This window comes from Mustelus asterias, chromosome 26, assembly GCF_964213995.1.
Source record: "Mustelus asterias chromosome 26, sMusAst1.hap1.1, whole genome shotgun sequence".
Classification (NCBI taxonomy): domain Eukaryota; kingdom Metazoa; phylum Chordata; class Chondrichthyes; order Carcharhiniformes; family Triakidae; genus Mustelus; species Mustelus asterias.
Window position 1 is genome coordinate 38,356,783 of NC_135826.1, and position 20,192 is coordinate 38,376,974.

Consider the following 20,192-nt stretch of genomic DNA (forward strand, 5'->3'; position numbering starts at 1 on the left):
TTTAACAAGCAAAGATGCTCAAGCATTTCACTAATAATTACTACGCTTTGCAGTCCTATCAAGGCTGAGGTATTCTCTTGTGGTACAATCCTTGGAACTGAGCTAATATGCAACTAATTAGCACTTTCTCAGACTTCTCCATTTGTGGGTCCCATTTTCCCTTTCCACCATCACAGTTTGCTGTCATTACAGTTTATGGTGCTTCCCACTAGAACCCACAATTTTGGATGTTTCATTTCCTGTAGACTGGTCTCCTCTTTGTACTCTCACTTCTAGTTTATATATTTATACTTCTATACATTAAACACCTGTCTGCTCTCATTTCTAAACAGTCCCTGCTGGGATCTGTGTGTTTTAATCTCTAGCCAGGAAGGAGTCGTGCCCGAGTGTAGTACAGTAACAAAATATATGTGTAAAACTCAGGTGATAGAATCAGAACAGCACAAACAGGCCATTTGGCTCAACCAGTTCACATTGGCGTTTGTCAGTGGAACTTCTTTCCTCCTTTCCTCATCTAAATTTATCAACCTAACCCTCTATTTCCTTCTCCATCATGTGCTTGTCAAGCTTCCCCTTAAGTGCATCGATACTACTTATTTTAACCTCTCCGTGATGGTGAGTTCCACATTCTCACCTTCTCTTTGGGTGAAGAAGTTTCTTCTGAATTCCCTATTGGATATCTTGGTGACTACCCTAATCTGATGGCTTCTGGTTATGGTCTTTCCCACAACTGGAAAGACTTCTATTAAGCCACCCCTCAGAAAAGAGACCAGACCTGTTTACCCTTTCCCGATATGTTTCGAATGATCATAAGACAACATAGCTTTAGGAAAGAGAAATCCTGACTGAAAAAGTTTAGTTTTCTGAGGATGTAACTCGTATGGGAGATAAGAGGGAGTCACAAGAATGACGTTTGACGGAAAAGAACTTGAAGGCTGCTGAATTCCCAGGGTCAAGAAAATAAAGGAATTTATTGATCAGTAATTTGAACGGTGAATGTCTATCTCCATATTTTCAGAAGCGTGTTAACACTCTTGACTGACTTGTGTTGGGGGATTAACGTAGAGGATCAGCCATGATCATAGTTTCTATCTCAATGCCACACTCCTGCTTTCTCTCCATATCCCTTGATGCCAAAATCTAAAAAAATTATCTCTTGAATGCATTCAGTGACTTGGTCTCCACAGCTTCTGTTGTAGGGAATTCCACAGATTCAGTATCCTTTTGAGTGAAGAAATTTGTCCTCATCTCAGTCCTAAATTATCTACCCCGTATCCTGAGACTGAGTCCCCCTAGTCCTAGATTCCCTGTAAGAAGTCTAACAACGCCAGGTTAAAGTCCAACAGGTTTATTTGGTAGCAAAAGCCACTAGCTTTCGGAACAGGCTGTCCCTTCGTCAGGTGGGTAGGAGTTCTGATTACAAACAGGGCACAAAGACACAAACTCAATTTACATGAATAAAGATTGGAATGTGAGTCTTTCCAGCTAATCAAGTCTTAAAGGTACAGACAATGTGAGTGGAGGGAGCATTAAGCACAGGTTAAAGAGATGTGTATTGTCTCACAACCCAAGTGTTGGGGAGCACTTCAGCGGTCACGGGCATTCAGCCTCTGATCTCTAGGTAAGCGTTCTCCAAGGCGGCCTTCACGACACACGGCAGCCAGGTTCTGCACACATGAGGACAGCCTCAACCGGGATATTGGGTTCATGTCACACTATCTGTAACCCCCACAACCTGCCTGGATGTGCAAAATCTCACTAACTGTCCTGTCTGGAGACAATACACATCTCTTTAGCCTGTGCTTAATGCTCTCTCCACTCACATTGTCTGTACCTTTAAGACTTGATTAGCTGTAAAGACTCACATTCCAATCATTATTCATGTAAATTGAGTTTGTGTCTTTGTGCCCTGTTTGTAATCAGAACTCCCACCCACCTGACGAAGGGACAGCCTGTTCTGAAAGCTCGTGGCTTTTGCTACCAAATAAACCTGTTGGACTTTAACCTGATGTTGTTAGACTTCTTACTGTGTTTACCCCAGTCCAACGCCGGCATCTCCACCTAGATTCCCCAACCAGGATTGGAGTCAGATTGGAGAAACCTGGACTGCTTGACCTTGAAAATAAGTTGTCTGTGAGAATCTGAAGTATGAAAGACTGAAATTAAAGGGAAGGCAAATACAGAGCACTGCTAAAAGCTACATTGTGCAGAAATTCACATCACCAAAGGGCTGAATTAGAACTGATACTCGGGAACCTTGTCCACTTAATCAACACAGGATTTACCAGGGCAGAGACCTTGAAATGATTTGCTGCTGCTGAAACTATCTACTTTGCACCTTTCCCTGCAAAATATCTATTGTTCCAAAATTCAAAACCATGCCTGATTCTATCGGTGATCTTGTTGATCACTTCAGTATTCTGTCAGACTGCTTTTTCTTTCTGCTTCTATGTGAAAGCACCAATGAAACTCTTCTCTGAGTGACTTTGAGAGATTCATCCCATTTTGACCTTTAAAATGGGTTTTGCAGTTACTTGTGAAAAAGCACCGAGTAAAGTTGAGGGGATTTTGACAAGTTAGTTACAGCAGTGAGTGTATTGACAAGTTAGATTTTTTTTTAATGGTAATTTCACAAATTTCTGCTGACAGGTTTCACCATTGATGTAATTGGTATTTGCTGCCTTAAGTCCAGATCACTTAAGTTTAAGTGGACGGCATGGAGGCACAGAGTGGGTGGCGTGGTGGCACAGTGGTTACCACTGCTGCCTCTCAGCACCAGGGACCCGGGTTTGATTCTCAGCTTTGGTCACTGTCTGTGTGGAATTTGCACGTTCTCCCCGTGTCTGCGTGAGTTTCCTGCGGGTGCTCCGGTTTCGTCCCACACTCCAAAGATGTGCGGGTTAGGTTGATTGGCCATGCTAAATTGCTCCTTGGTGTCAGGGGGACTAGCTAGGGTAAATGCATGGGGATAATGCCTGGGTGGGTTTGTGATCGGTGCAGACTCAATGGGCCGAATGGCCCGCTTCTGCACTGTAGGATTCTATGATTTATCACCACCTCAATCCTCCCCACCCTCTGAGCTGTGCAAACAATGTGGTCAGCAGTTTAGCTGAATATGGAGACTGCCACACATTGAAAGAGAGATGGACAAGTAGATGAGCATAATCCAAAAGGTGTGGAGAAGACTGAGTTGATGTGTAGGTTGGATTGTCATAATTGCGCAGAGTGCTGCACCCTTGGTGACATAAGCAAATGAGGGAAACTATCAAAGGCAGCTGACTCGTATATTGGAAGGGGCAATTTCCTGTCTGGTATTTCTAACAAATCATAAACTTTGTTTTCCTGTGATTTTCAGACTGTTTTAGCTAACAATGAGGAGCAATTTGGTGAATTGGTTTCTTTCTCGTACAGCTCGAACTGGCTACTCAGTACATGGACATGCTTTCAAATCCACCAGGAATCTGGAAGGCAGAAGAATGCTGATTATTGCCATTGATTCCACTTAAATTAGAAATTGAACCTAATTTCTTTGGACCTCATCCAGCCCACACTTCACCCGTTTCATATTGTTCATTCTGAACACTGATTTTGTACTTTATCCCCTGCTTCCACTTCCCTCAGTCTCAGCTATCAATGTAACAGTGGCATGGGTGAGTGAAGTCAGGGCATAGCTGTGATGCCCTTAATGGTTAAGTATCCATTCATTTCACAATGTGATACTTAAAAATGCACAATACTTTCTCACTGCCTAACCCACTTGATGTTTGGCTGCATGACTTGAGGTTAAAAGGTGGCCAGCATCTGTAAAATGGTGTTGCAGCAGTGATTCAATAAGGAGGAGAAACAAAACAAATGGTTTGTAGTTTGTAATTTGCCAATAAGTTACCATCTCCCATCCATTTCCTTCACCCATTCCTTCCAATTTACTCAAGGTTGGACTCTGAATGAAAAGAGCAAATACCTTTGCGCTTGTATATTCTAGGAGACATTCTGGATGTTATTTTAATTTATTATACTTGGAAGTTAAAGTATCTGGTGTACTGTAACAATTTACCTTTATAGCACCTTTAACATAAAATACCCAAGGTACTTCAGAGAAATCATAACGGAATGGGCACTAAACCTGAGGAAGGAAAATTAGGAAGGGTGATCAAATTCTTGATCAAAGAGGTGGGTTTTTGAGATGGAGGGGAAATTCCGGAAAATGGGACTAATCCGAATCTGGCTTTATTAGCTTATTGGCTAAGAAAGAAGAATAGGGCATTTTGTGCCTAAAGGTTAGCATTTTTATGATGTGAATTGCTGGGATTCCTTTTGCTACAGTGGTGCTGTTTTTTAAAAATTTGTTCTTGAGATGCCAGCAGTGTTAGCAAGGCATTTATTGTCCATGCTTTATTCCCCTTGAGAAGATGGTGGTGAACTGCTGAAGTGCCTGACGGCCCACTGGTTACAGTAATGGGGATTTCCTTCCTGGTCAGCTGTCATGCTCCTGCAAGATGGAGCAGATGTCCAATACCACTCCCTCCAGGGACACTGCAGGCTATCCGTGCAGGGCAAACACTCCTCGCATCATTCAGGTGCGGGGACCCATTAGTAACAATTCACTACCAATAAAATGTGCAGCCTGCCCAAGTACTGCCAGTTTTGACTTAAAACCTCAATGCAATTCACCTGGTTGAGTGCTGCCTGCTTGAAGCATGCTCTGTGCAATACAGGAAATTTGTTGCCCCATGGCTGCAATTGTTCCATTTCTATTAGAGATGGAAATGTCAAGCAGTGTATTATGCAGGAACAGATGTCTATGGCACAGAAGTTGTTCATTGGTGCTGGCTGCCAAAGAGCTATGCAACTTAATCCCACTTTCCAGTTCTGGGTTCAAAGTCCTGTAGGTTATGACATTTGAAGTGCACAACCAAATATTTTTTTAAATGTGATGAGCCTTTCAGGCAGAAAGCTCCAAGCCCTCCCTCTCTGGGTGAAATATTTACTGCAACTCCTCACTAATCTTTTACCAGTTATGTTAATTCCATATCCTCTGGTTATTATTAAATTCTCTGCTGAGGGAAATGGGCTCTCCCTGTGCACTCAGCCACTGGCTTCTCTGTGATCAAGTCATGTGATAGGGAAGTAATGCAGGCATTTATTTTGTTGGCTGGTGGGGAAATATCTTGATGTTTGTCATTTAATAAACATTTAAAAACAGAACTGCTTTCACCTGCAGTTTGCTCCAGTTTCATAGATAAGGACAGCATCTGCACCTTCACTAAATTAATACTTGCTTACTCATTGCCTAGTTATTATTAGCAAGTGCAGTTGTCTGCCTTGCTCTTTTGTTGATGTGTTAACCTGAGAAGATAGATTAAGATGCCAGGCACTGAATGCAGAAAGGTGCAGAACACTCAAGTCACCAACTGGCGATTGAATTGTTGGTTATAGGTCTGTTAAACATTGCTCATTAGTAACCGCCTGTTGCCATAATATTGCTTGAAAAGTAGGGTTGGCTAAGGAAGGGGGTATCTTTGTAACTTACTAACCTTTCACAGTAGAACCAAAGAGAAATCTGAGCAACTATTCTCAGATTGAGGGGCATTTTTATTTCTGATGATTTGCATCTTGTCATTTACAGTTACATAGATACTGTGCAATTCCATCCCAAATTACTGAATGTGCTTCATTACTTGCAAAATATGATGGTCCACAAGTCCCGGACCACAGCACATATCAACTTGCCCTAGACCTGTAGTGGGAGTCACCTCATTTCTCCACTCGGGCCATTCAATGGATAGCCAAACTAGACATCTGATAGTAAGCTTTTCCCATCATTGAAAAGCAGTATGTTCCTGTTACTTGTATTTGAGATTAAATGTAATGCAGTTTTCAGTCTGTTCCATTGTATCTTATTGTATTTAATTGCATATAATGGTGTTAAGTGAAAAACATTTTTTAATGTATTACTAACTAAGTATCTTGATCTCAGGACTTTCTCTCACTTTTGCACTTTCAGGATGTTTCTGTTGATTGTGTTCATTTCTTTTTATCTTTCTGCGTTTGAATTAATTGACACTTGCATTGTGCGCATGCTGTTTTGAAAGTTTATGGAACATTTTTCATTTCACCTGGATTCTGTGTGCAGGTAGAGAGGATCTGTGCTCTGATGTGAAATGAACTTTGGCAGAATAGGATTGTATGGTAGGGTTCTGATGAAACAGCGATGACCTTTCCAATTACTGACAGAAATCCCGAGACTCTGTCCCAATGAATATTTAACATGCTCTGTGTTCTGACGGTTTTTCTTGATGTGACGAGAGTTGAAGATTAAACGTGTTATAATTAGGAGGACAATGCCTGGCTGCTACTATTTTCAGTTGCATTTAACAAACTGTGTACAATGTTGGCAGTAAGCAGTGCTGTTCTTGAACCAGTGATGGTCTATAAAGGCCAGCAGCTTACTACCTAATAACTTCATCTAGCACAGATGATGGAATAGTGAAAACTAGCCCACATTCCACAACATAATGATTGGTTCACTATTGTACCATGGCAGTATGCTACTGTTATTTGGGGAGGGGACAAAGCAGGCTCTATATTTGTACAGAAAAGATGAACAAATTTCTTTCTCTTTTATTGATATGGGATATGAGATTGCTGTGGATCATTGTGAACAGAAGCCTATGATGGGATGGTAATTGCTTCATTCGCCCTTCCCTGTAAGTGCTGACGATGATCTTCTTTCACACAGGTGAATGGACCAGATGGAGTTCTCCAGAATGGAGCAGTTGATGATGCCATTGCCAAAGCAAGTCAGTTGTTACCAGAACTGAACTTTGAGGAAGATGAAGAGGATACGTATTACACCAAGGACCTTCCTTTGCACGCCTGCAGGTACCACAATGTGACAACCTGTCTAACCCTGCAAAATGTTCAGTCGGAAAAAACATGGGAATGGAGTCTCGCAACATGCGGCACGGTGGTGAGCACTGCTGCCTCACAACCAGGAGCCCAGGTTTCGATTCTGACCTTGGGTGACTGGCTGTGTGGAGTTTGTACGTTCTCCCTGTGTCTGCGTGGGTTTCCTCCAGGTGCTCCAGTTTCCTCCCACAGTCCGAAGATGTGCAGGTTAGGTGGATTGGTCATGCTAAATTATCCCTTAATGTCCCAAGGTGTGTCGGTTAGGGGGATTAGTGGAATAAATACGTAGGGTTACGTGGATAAGGCCTGTAAAATGATCTGTCAGAGTCGATGCAGACGCTATGGACTGTGTGGTCTCCTTCTGCACTGTAGGGATTCTATGATTCTGCTCTGTGTTTTTCTTCTCTGCACCCCACCAATACCCCCCTCCCCCAAAGCCTCAACAAGATTCATAACCCTCAAAAAATTCCCCCCTCCATCTTAAATGGGAGATCCCTCATTTTTAAACTGTTGCCTAGTTCCAGTCTCTCCCACAAGAGAAAAATCCTTTGTGTCCACACTGTCAAATCTCCCTAGGATCTTCTGTTTCAGTCAGCTCATATCTCATCCTTCTAAACTTCAATGGGTGCAGACTCAACCTGTCCAACATTCACTCAAGATGAGCCCCACCCCAGCTATTGGTCAAGTGAACCTCCCCATAACTGCCACCAATGCATTTATATCCTTAAAATGAGACCCAAACTGTACACACTACTTTAGATCTGGTCTCACTGACACTAGAGAGCTATAGCAAAACATCTCCACTTTTCTATTCCATTCCCTTTGCAATAAGCAGCAGCATTAATTTGCCTTCCTAAGAGCTTGCTGTTACATTTCTTTCTTTTGTTGAAAACAAACACAAGTCAGTGAAATTGTGCACCAGTTTGTGAAAGCTGTTTATTTCATTCATTCTGTTCTCTTTTGCAGTTACTGCGGAATTCATGATCCCGCCTGTGTTGTTTACTGCAATACCAGCAAAAAATGGTTCTGTAATGGTCGTGGAAACACCTCTGGCAGGTGAGTGAGGAGATTTGTGATGAACAAATTGTGGCTTCTGTCAGAAAATTTTAGGATCAGAATAACTCAGTTGGTCGTACTCTTGTCTCTTGTTTGAAGCTTGTGGGATCGGGTCTCACTTCAGGTTGACATTCCAGTAAGCCTACACGGGGACTTCATTTTTTTTTCATTCATGGGGCATGAGTGTCACTGGCTGGCCAGCATTTATTGCCCATCCCTAGTTGCCCTTGGAGAGCAGTTGAGAATCATCCACATTGCTGTGGCTCTGGAGTCACATTGCTGAAGGTGAAACTTTAGGCTGAAGCCTTACTGCCTATTCAGGAAGACACAAGATCCAAGTCATTATTTGTGGAAGTGCATGGAATTCCCCAGTGTGCTGGGCAACACTTCTCTGTGAACCAAAAATACTGAAAGGTGATTAAATGACCACTCCATCCATTGCACCTTGTGGCAGATTGGCTACTGTGATTGCCCCACAACAATAACTGAAAAGTAGCATTGATGGTAGAAATAGTATAACTTAGTGTTATGAGAGGCGTAACGAGCTATATACAGTACTTCAACTTAAGTTGATTGTTACAAAAAGAGAAAATGCTGGAACATCTCAGCAGGTCTGACAGCATCTGTGGAGTGAAAACCGAGTTAATGTTTCAAGTTGGGTGACCCTTCGTCAGAGTCATCCAGACTCAACATTAGCTCTTTTCTCTCCACAGATGCTGTCAGACCTGCTGAGATTTGCAGCATTTCCCCCTCTTGTCAGATTCCAGCATCAACAGTAATATGCTTTTATCTTAAATTGATAATTTGGTTCTCTTAGACTTGGTAGCCACACCCCACTGCTATTAACAGTCGGTATTTGTTCACAGACAAGTGGATTCAACTTATGACCATGTAGTCTCTCTGTAAAACGTGAATCTATACAACGTCATGCATTTAACGCAATCTTTTATTAGATTTTAAGGATCCTGTTTCTTTTGCTGACCCTGTCTTTTCTGTTCTATTTCACTAAAGTTAGCTTACACCATATTTAACTTGACGACTACTTAACAATTAAAGTTAATCTTAGTATTCATTTCGTGTTATATGGTGCTTTTCACTAAATTTCCCAGAGTCCTTCACAGCCTGTCTTGCTTTTTGAAGTGTAGTCACTGACTTAGTGTAAGAAACGTGGCAGCCAGTTTGTGCACAGCAAGCTTCCACAAGCAACAATGTGAGAATGATCTGTTTTTGTGATTTTAGTCCTGGGATAAATAATGGCCAGGACACTGGGAATAACTTTGCTGTTCCTCTTCAAGACAGCTGTGTAAAAGATTCCATGGCACTTGAGGGAGACACAAATTTGGTTTTTCTCTTGTCAAAAAAATAGCACTTGGTCAGTATTCGCTGGAATGTTAGCCTTGATTTTTGTGCTCAGCCATGTGACTCTGAGATGAGAGTGCTACCAACTGAGCCATCACTGACATTTGAATAAACTGATCTGCCATGAAATGAAAATTCCACCACTACATATTGATGCAATGCCGCTAAAAGTGCTGGAAGGTTATTGATTTTTCTTTTGGCAGATGTTCAGTTGAGTGAACTACCAGATCACTCTAGCAATGAGCAAAGGAATATTTAAATATTGAGGAAAGGATTCATTCCATTCACTGATTATAATGGAAACTTCCCCTCTATGGCAGTGAAATGAGATTAAATTAACTTTCGATGTATCTCGGAGCTGCAGATTTACTGTTGTGAGATCCTACATTGCATGGAGTAATTCACTGAACTGTCCTTCTATAATAAATCTATTTGTTCCCAGCAAGTTTATTATAGTAAAGCAATGTTAGTGATGAAGTGTATTTGAAAACATCTTTTCCTGTCAGTGTGCCTCTGGTAGCATTCTCACCTCGAAGTTAATGAGTTGAAAGCATCTTCATAACTGAAGCACATAACCCAGACTGATGCTTCATTGCAGCACTGATTCTACACTGTTGGAGGTACTGTCATATGAAAGAGCTGCTAGAAAGAGCCTCTGTCTGGGTGGGTGTAAGAGTTCCATTTGAAGATGGGTAGAGTGGCTTTCCTCAGTGTCCTGAATTTCTCCCTCAACCAACATAATCATGAACAGTTTAAATGTTTCTTTACCTAATTGAAACCTTGTTGGTAGTTTGGCAACTGTTTGGCTGCAATATGCTTCAGAAATATTTGATAGCTTTAAAGTCCTTTGAGATGTCCTGAAGGCAGGAAAGGCACTGAGAGTTCAAGTTAACTTCAAAGAACAAAGAAAATTACAGCACAGGAACAGGCCCTTCGGTCCTCCAAGCCTGCACCAACCGTGCTGCCCGACTTAACTAAAACCCCCTACCCTTTCGGGGACCATATCCCTCTATTCCCATCCTATTCATGTATTTGTGAAGATGCCCCTTAAAAGTCACTACCGTATCCGCTTCCACTACCTCCCCTGGCAACGAGTTCCAGGCACCCACTACTCTGTAAAGAAGTTGCCTCGTACATCTCCTTTAAACCTTGCTCCTCGCACCTTAAACCTGTGCCCCCTAGTAATTGACTCTTCCACCCTGGGAAAAAGCTTCTGACTATCCACTCTGTCCATGCCTCTCATAATCTTGTAGACTTCTATCAGTTCGCCCCTCAACCTCCATTGCTCCAATGAGAACAAACCAAGTTTCTCCAACCTCTCCTCATAGCTAATGTCCTCCATACCAGGCAACATCCTGGTAAATCTTTTCTGCACCCTCTCCAAAGTCTCCACATCCTTCTGGTAGTGTGGCGATCAGAATTGAACACTATATTCCAAGTGCGGCCTCACTAAGGTTCTATAAAGCTGCAACGTGACTTGCCAATTTTTAAACTCAATGCCCCCCCAATGAAGGCAAGCATTCCGTATGCCTTCTTGACTACCTTCTCCACCTGCATTGCCACATTGTGACCTGTGTACCTGTACACCCAGATCCCTTTGCCTATCAATACTCTTAAAGGTTCTGCCATTTACTGTATATTTTCTATCTGTATTAGACCTTCCAAAATGCATTACCTCACATTTGTCCGGACTGAACTCCATCTGCCATCTCTCAGCCCAAGTTTCCAACTGATCTATATCCTGCTGTATCCTCTGATGGTCCTCATTGCTATCCGCAAATCCACCAACCTTTGTGTCGTCTGCAAACTTACTAATCAAACCAGTTACATTTTCCTCCATCGTGTATATATATATATATATTACAAATGGCAAAGGTCCCAGCACTGATCCCTAAGGAACGCCACTTGTTACAGCCCTCCATTCAGAAACGCACCCTTCCACTACTTGACTGAGCCAGTTTTGTATCCACCTTGCCAGCTCATCTCTGATCCCATGCGACTTCACCTTCTGCACCAATCTGCCATGAGGGACCTTGTCAAAGGCCTTACTGAAGTCCATGTAGACAACATCCACCACCCTATCCTAATCAATCATCTTTGTCACTTGCTCGCAAAACTTGGTCAAGTTCGTGAGACACGACCTCCCCTTCACAAAATCATGTTGCCATTCACTAATACGTCCACTTATTTCCAAGTGGGAATAAATCCTGTCTTGAAGAATCCTTTCCAATAATTTCCCTACCACTGATGTAAGGCTCACTGGCCTGTAATTACCTGGATTATTCTTGCTACCCTTCTTAAACAAAGGAACAACATGGGCTATTCTCCAATCCTCTGGGACCTCTCCTGTATGTGGAGATGCCGGTGTTGGAATGGGGCAAGCACAGTAAGAAGTCTCAACACCAGGTTAAAGTCCAACAGGTTTATTTGGCAGCACTAGCTTTCGGAGCGTCAAGCTCCTTCAGGTGAGTGAGGACTTGTGTTCACAAAACAGAGCATATAAAGACACACACTCAATTTATAAGATAATGATTGGAATGCGAGTCTTTACAGGTAATCAAGTCTTAAAGGTACAGACAATGTGAGTGGAGAGAGGATTAAGTACAGGTTAAAGAGATGTGTATTGTCTCCAGCCAGGACAGTTAGTGAGATCTTGCAAGCCCAAGTAAGTCGGGGGGGGTTACAGATAGTGTGACATGAACCCAAGATCCCGGTTGAGACTGTCCTCGTGTGCGGAACTTGGCTATCAGTTTCTGCTCAGCGATCCTGCGTTGTCGTGTGTCGTGAAGGCCGCCTTGGAGAATGCTTACCCGAAGATCAGAGGCTGAATGCCCGTGACTGCTGAAGTGTTCCCTGACTGGAAGGGAACACTCCTGCCTGGTGATTGTTGAGCGGTGTTCATTCATTCGTTGTTGTAGCGTCTGCATGGTCTCCCCAATGTACCATGCCTCGGGACACCCTTTCCTGCAGCGCATCAGGTAGACAACGTTGGCCGAGTTGCAAGTGTATGTATCGTGTACCTGGTAGATGGTGTTCTCACGTGAGATGATGGCATCCACGTCGATGATCCGGCACGTCTTGCAGAGGTTGCTGTGGCAGGGTTGTGTGATGTCGTGGTCACTGTTCTCCTGAAGGCTGGGTAGTTTGCTGTGGACAGTGGTCTGTTTGAGATTGTGCAGTTGTTTGAAGGCAAGAAGTGGGGGTATGGGGATGGCCTTGGCGAAATGTTCGTCTTCATCGATTACATGTTGAAGGCTCCGGAGAAGATGCCGTAGCTTCTCCGCTCCGGGGAAGTACTGGACGACGAAGGGTTTCATAGATTCATAGAAACCCTACAGTGCAGAAGGAGGCCATTCGGCCCATCGAGTCTGCACCGACCACAATCCCACCCAGGCCCTACCCCCACATATTTACCCGCTAATCCCTCTAACCTACGCATCTCAGGACTCTAAGGGGCAATTTTTAACCTGGCCAATCAACCTAACCCGCACATCTTTGGACTGTGGGAGGAAACCGGAGCACCCGGAGGAAACCCACGCAGACACGAGGAGAATGTGCAAACTCCACACAGACAGTGACCCGAGCCAGGAATCGAACCCGGGACCCTGGAGCTGTGAAGCAGCAGTGCTAACCACTGTGCTACCGTGCCGCCAGTTCTCGTCGTCCAGTACCCTTGTTTGGTACTGGACGACGAGTACCAGTGTTTGTCTTCTGAGGAGGTTGATGCGGTTTTTCGCTGTGGCGCGTCGGAACCGTCGATTGAGTCGAACGTCATATCCTGTTCTTATGAGGGCATCCTTCAGCGTCTGGAGGTGTCTGTTGCGATCCTCCTCATCTGAGCAGATCCTGTGTATACGGAGGGCTTGTCTGTAGGGGATGGCTTCTTTAACGTGTTTAGGGTGGGAATGGAGCATCGTGAGGTTATCCATGGGCTTGCGGTATAGTGAAGTGCTGAGGTGACCGTCCTTGATGGAGATGCGTGTGTCCAAGAATGCAACCGATTCCAGAGAGTAGTCCATGGTGAGTCTGATGGTGGGATGGAACTTGTTGATGTCGTCATATAATTGCTTCACTGTTCACCATGAGTCCAAAGGAAGAAAATGTAATTGATGTATCTAGTGTATAGCATTGGTTGAAGATCCTGTGCAGTGAAGAGGTCTTGTTTGAACCTGTGCCTAAAGATGTTGGCATATTGAGGTGTGAATTTTGTCCCCATGGCTGTTCCGTGTGTCTGGATGAAGAACTGGTTGTTGAAGGTGAAGATGTTGTGGTCCAGGATGAAGCGGATGAATTGTAGAATTGCATCTGGAGATTGGCAGTTGTCGGTGTTGAGTACTGAGGCAGTTGCAGCAATGCTGTCGTCGTGGGGGATGCTGGTGTAGAGTGCCGAGACATCCATTGTGACGAGGAGTGCTCCTGGTTCAACTGCTCTGTGTGCTGAGATTCTGTAGAAAGTCCATGGTGTCACGACAGAAGCTGGGGTTTCAGGATGCCCTCGGCGTAGCTGGAGAGGTTCTCACACAGGGTCCCATTGCCTGATATGATGGGACCGGATGTGTTGGCCTTGTGTATCTTCGGGAGGCAGTAGAGATCTCCAACGTGGGGAGTACACGGGATGAGAGCAAGGAGGGTGCTCTGAAGGTCCGGATCAAAGGTCTTGATCAGTCTGTTGAGTTGACGGGTGTGTTCTTTGGTCGGATCTGCGGGTAGCCGACTGTAGTGTTCCTGGTTGTTCAGTTGTTGGTACACTTCTTTGCAGTAATCCGTTCTGTTCAGTATGACAGTGACCCCTCCTTTGTCTGCTGGTTTGATGACAGTGTTGTGGTCTGTACCTTTAAGACTTGATTACCTGTAAAGGCTCACATTCCAACCATTATCTTGTAAATTGAATTTGTGTCTTTATATGCCCTGTTTGTGAACACAAGTCCTCACTCACCTGAAGAAGGAGCTTGAGGCTCCGAAAGCTAGTGCTGCCAAATAAACCTGTTGAACTTTAACCTGGTGTTGTGAGACCTCTTACTGTACCTCCCCTGTAGCCAGTGAGGATACAAAGATTTCTCTCGAGGCCCCAGCAATTTCCTCCCTTGCCTCTCTCAGTATTCTGGGGTATATCCCATCAGGCCCTGGGAACTTGTCTACCTGAATGTTTCTCAAGAACCCCAATACCACCACCCTTTTTGATCTCAACATGACTCAAACTATCTACACATCCTTTCCCAGACTCATCATCCACCAAGTCCTTCGCTTTGGTGAATATTGACGCAAAGTATCCATTTAATACCTCGCCCATTTCCTCTGGCTCCACGCATAGGTTCCCTCCCTTGTCCTTGAGTGGGCCAGCCCTGTCCCTGGCTACCCTCTTGCTCTTTATATATGTGTAAAAAGCCTTGGGAGTTTCCTTAATCCTGCTGGCCAATGCTTTTTCATGACCCCTGTTAGTCCTCCTTGCTTAAGTTTCTACTTTCCTTGTTGCTTCCTTTGCTGTCAGTATCAGCCTCTTATTGAGAAAAATATTGACTTTGTCGGCTCAATGAAAGCTTGCCTTTTGATTTTCAAATTTACTAAATACCCTTTTGATTTCATTCCCACCTTGCAGCCATATTGTTAACCACTTGGTGAGAGCCAAGTGTAAGGAAGTGACTCTGCACAAAGATGGACCACTGGGCGAGACTGTCCTGGAGTGCTACAACTGTGGTTGCAGGAATGTATTCCTCTTGGGTTTCATCCCTGCCAAGGCTGACTCTGTCGTGGTGCTGTTATGCAGGTGAGTTTGGTCTGAAGCTGCAATGGGCTAAAAGATTAAACTGATAATGCATGGTCTGACAACACAATTGGTGGCTATCGCTTCTAGGCTTTTTGGCTAAGGCCAAGTGTAGTATCGACATGCTGTACTTGGTTGAAGTCATTAGGTTGCATTTAACTTCATTTGAGGGAATTTTTAAAAGCGGCATCTCAGCCTTTTGGCTAAGATGCAAATGAGATCGGGCCTTGGAGGAGGTGCAATGCCTACTCCACTCAGCTTGGATCATGTAGATCAAGCCTAAGACAGGAGGTGAGAGCCCTGGGAATGTCTCACTTGTTGAGACTCTGAATTGGACTTGATTTGATTGAATTGGATTTTTAAAAAAATTAATGGCTAAGTTACAGATATCAGGAAAGGGCCAGGGAGACAGGTTGCCATGACATCGAAAGGTGAAATTAGAGATGATATTTAAAAAGGAGTGGGGGCTAACACCGCGAGAATACATCATGAATGGCAGGACACTGGGAAGTACAGAAGACCCGAGGGACCTCGCAAAGCATTTTTTAAAAACTTATTTATGGGATGTGGGCTTCGCTGGCTAGACTCATTGCCCATCCTGAATTGCCCTTTAGAATGTGATGGTGAGCTGCCTCTTGAGCCGCTGCAATCCCTGTGGTGTAGTACACCCACAGTGCTGTTAGGGAGTTCCAGGATATAGACTCAGTGACAGTGAAGGAACGGCGATATATTTCCAAGTCAGGATGGTGAGTGACTTGGAGAGGAACTTCCAGTGATGGTGTTCCCGTCCTTCTAGATGGTAATGGTTGAGAGTTTGGAATGTGCTGCCGAAGGAATCTTGGTGAGTTCCTGCAGTGCATTTTGTAGATGGTAAACAAAGCTGCCACTGTGCGTTGATCACAATCGCAGAATACTACAGTGCAGAAAAGACCCTTTGGCCCATCGAGTCTGCACCGACGCATGAACAGTCCTGACCTACCCACCTAACCCCACTTGCCAGCACTTGACCCATAGTCTTAAATGTTATGGCGTGCCAAGTACTCTTCTAGGTACTCAAAGGATGTGAGGCATCCTGCCTCCACCACCCTCCCAGCCAGCGCATTCCAGACCGTCACCACCCTCTGGGTAAAAAAGTTTTTCCTCCAATCTCCCCCTAAACCTCCCACCCCTCGCTTTCAACTTGTGTCCCCTTGTAGCTGGCCCGTTAACTAAGGGGAATAGCTGCTCCCTGGCCACCCTGTCCATGCCCCTCATAATCTTGAACAGCTCAATCAGGTCGCCCCTCAGTTTTCTCTGCTCCAGGAAAAACAACCCAAGCCTATCCAACTCCTCCTTATAACTGAAATGTTCCATCCTGGTGAATCTCCTCTGCACCCCCTCCAGAGGGATCACATCCTTCCTATAATGTGGTGGCCAGAAGTGCACACAGTACTCCAGCTGTGGCCTCACCAAAGTTCTATACATGATAGTGGAGGGAGTGAATGTTTGTGGGAGGGGTAGCAAGTAAGCAGGTTGCTTTGTCCTGGATGGTGTCAAGCTTCGAGTGTTGTTGGAGCTGCACTCATCCAGTGAAGTGGGGAGTATTCTATCACACTTGTGTCTTGTAGATGGTGGACAGGCTCTGTGGAGCCAGGAGATGAGCGTCTCACTACAGGATTCCCAGCCTTTGCAATAATGGGGCAAAAGTTATGACCTAAAATTGTTGAACTGAGTCTGAAAGGCTGTAAAGCATCTGATCGAAAGATGCATCCATTGAGCTTTGATAGAACAATGCAAGCAGCTGAGGTCATAGTGGCAATAGGGAAAAGAATTCAAATGAAACTAGAAGCTCAGAGTCCCACTTACAAACTGAACAGAGATGTTCCGAAAGCAGTCACCCAAACTGTTTTGTTCCCTCAACTGTAGCGTAATAATAATAGAAAATGCTGGATAAACTCAGCAGGTCTGGCAGCATCTATGGTGAGAAACCGAGTTAATGTTTTGGATCTAAATTACCCTTCTACAAAACTGAAGTAAGGTAGAAATTTACAGAATTATATAGTTGGAAAGAGATGGGGCAGGATAGAAGAACAGGGATAAGTCAGGACAACGGAGATGTGGGCAAACTTGTCCTGGACAAAAGACAAAGGGGGAGTGTTAATGGTGCCATGAAAGGATGAAGAGTGCTAATGGTGGCAAGAGGTGGATTGCAGAATGTGTTAATAGGAGCAACTGAATAACTAGGAAGAGTGGGGTTGTGTTGGGACAGGTCAGGGGCACTGTAAAGTAGGCTGTGTGTGTAGACCAATGTCAAATAGATGGCATCATATGCAGCGAGAATTGCTGTTTCACCTGGCCCATCCTGCTGCAAAGCCCTGTAGTTGTAATTCACAGTTGCTCGATGCCAGGATTGATATCTTTCTACTATCAGGTTTTAAAAATTTGTTTAGTAGTCACAAGTAGGCATACATTAACACTGCAATGAAGTTACTGTGAAATTCCCCTAGTCGCCACAGTCTGGTGCCTGTTCGGGTCAATGCACCTAACCAATATGTCTTTCAGAGTGTGGGAGGAAACCGGAGCACCTGGAGGAAACCCACGCAGACACGGGGAGAATGTGCAAACTCCACACAGACAGTGACCCAAGCCGGGAATCGATCCCAGGTCCTTGGCGCTGTGAGGCAGCAGTGCTAACCACTGTGCCACCGTGCTGCCCCAATAGTTTTATCAGTCAATTTTCAAATATAGATTTCTACTGGTCATCTAGAAATCTATCAGTGAAGAACAGGATACTGAAATGCAGAGCAAATTTCCTTTTTCATCTGAAAAATACAAAAGTTTTGTTTTCCAACATCAGAAGCAAGGGTGTTTATTCTGCAATTGTAAGCTATAAATTTGAGTTGAGACTGAAATACCGGTATGTTTTAATAAATTGTCCCAATCATCAATTGGATCATCATTAAAGAGGAAGGTTCTGGGGAAACTGAAAGGTCAGAAAGTGGATAAATCACCTGAACCGGACGGGCTACACCCCAGGGTTCTAAAAGAGATAGCTGAGGAAATTGTGGAGGCATTGGTGGTGATCTTTCAGGAATCACTGGAGGCAGGGAGGGTCCCAGAGGACTGGAAAGTAACTAATGTAACACTGCTGTTTAAGAAGGGAGGGAGACAGCAGAAGGGAAATTATAGGCCGGTTAGCCTGACTTCGATCATTGGCAAGATTTTAGAGTCCATTATTAAAGATGAGATCGCAGAGTACAGTGGAACCTCGATTTAACGTGCCCCGATTTAGCGCGAATTTGGATATAACGCGATGAATCATTTGACCCTTTTCTTTCCGCTCATGATTGGCAAATTTAGTGCGAACCCGCTTTTTTCACGATAACATTTTATGGACCCCAACCATCGCGTTATAACGGGGCCGCACTGTACTTGGAAGTGCATGATGAAGTAAGACTGAGTTCGCACGGCTTTGTCAAGGAGCGGTCATGTCTTTGAGGAGCTAACATGGAAGTTAGATAAAGGAGAACCAGTGGACGTGATTTATTTAGGTTTCCAGAAGGCCTTTGACAAGGTGCCACATGGGAGACTGTTTAAGTTAAGAGCCCGTGGTGTTAAGGGTGAGATCCTGGCATGGATAGAGGATTGGCTGACTGGCAGAAGGCAGAGAGTGGGGATAAAGGGGTCTTTTTCAGGGTGGCAGCCGATGATTAGTGGTGTGCCTCAGGTCAGTGCTGGGACCACAACTTTTCACAGTATACATTAACGATTTGGAGGAAGGAACTGAAGGCATTGTTACTAAGTTTGCAGATGATACGAAGATATGTAGAGGGACAGGTAGTATTGAGGATGCAGGGGGGCTGCAGAAGGACTTGGGACAGGTTAGGAGAGTGGGCAAAGAAGTGGCAGATGGAATACAATGTGGAAAAGTGTGAGGTTATGCACTTTGGAAGGAGGAATGGAGGCATAGACTATTTTCTGAATGGGGAAATTGCTTAGGATATCAGAAACACAAAGGGACTTGGGAGTCCTTGTACAAGATTCTCTTAAGGTTAAAGTGCAGGCTCAGTCGGCAGTTAGAAAGGCAAATGCAATGTTAGCATTCATGTCGAGAGGGTTAGAATACAAGAGCAGGGATGTACTTCTGAGGCTGTATAAAGCTCTGATCAGACCCCATTTGGAGTATTGTGAGCAGTTTTGGGCCGCATATCTAAGGAAGGATGTGCTGGCCTTGGAAAGGGTCCAGAGGAGGTTCACAAGAACGATCCCTGGAATGAAGAGTTTGTCGTATGAGGAACGGTTGAGGAATCTGGGTCTGTACTCGTTGGAGTTTAGAAGGATGAGGGGGGATCTTATTGAAACTTACAGGCCTGGATAGAGTAGACGTGGAGAGGATGTTTCCACTAGTAGGAAAAACTAGAACCAGAGGGCACAGCCTCAGGCTAAAGGGATGCTCCTTTAAAACAGAGATGAGGAGGGATTTCTTCAGCCAGAGAATCTGTGGAACTCCTTGCCGCAGAAGGCTGTGGAAACCAGGTCATTGAGTGTCTTTGAGCCAGAGATAGATAGGTTCTTAATAATAAGGGGATCAGGGGTTATGGGGAAAAGGCAGGAGAATGGGGATGAGAAAAAATTCAGCCATGATTGAATGGCGGAGCAGACTCGATGGATCGAGTGGCCTAATTCTGCTCCTGTGTCTTATGGATGCACAAGCTCATGGTGTGTAGATAGTTTGAGTCATGTTGAGATCAAAAAGGTAGTGGTATTGGGGTTCTTGAAAAACATTAAGGTATTCAAGTCCCCAGGGCCTGATTGGATATGCCCCAGAATACTGAGAGGCAAGGCAGGAAATTGCTGGGGCCTTGAGAGAAATCTTTATATCTTCACTGGCTACAGGGGAGGTCCCAGAGGATTGGAGAATAACCAATGTTGTTCCTTTGTTTAGGAAGGGTAGCAAGAATAATCCAAGTAATTACAGGCCGGTGAGCCTTACATCAGTGGTAGGGAAATTATTGGAGAGGATTCTTCAAGATCGGATTTAAATAAGTGGACATATTAGCGAGAGGCAACATGGTTGTATGAAGGGGAAGTTGTGTCTCGCTAACTTGATCAAGTTTTTCGAGGAAGT

General features: G+C 44.3%; 1 protein-coding gene across 1 annotated transcript in view; it reads left to right on the forward strand.

The window, feature by feature from the left end:
• Positions 1-4,110: 4,110 nt before the first annotated feature.
• The window catches only part of upf1 (UPF1 RNA helicase and ATPase), an 80,830-nt gene continuing 64,748 nt past the window's right edge, over positions 4,111-20,192 (forward strand). Inside the window, exons 1-4 of the mRNA XM_078198732.1 lie at positions 4,111-4,170; positions 6,740-6,882; positions 7,876-7,965; positions 14,921-15,088. Of these exons, the coding sequence (XP_078054858.1) occupies positions 4,111-4,170; positions 6,740-6,882; positions 7,876-7,965; positions 14,921-15,088 (461 nt within the window). The remainder of the gene's footprint in view (positions 4,171-6,739; positions 6,883-7,875; positions 7,966-14,920; positions 15,089-20,192) is intronic.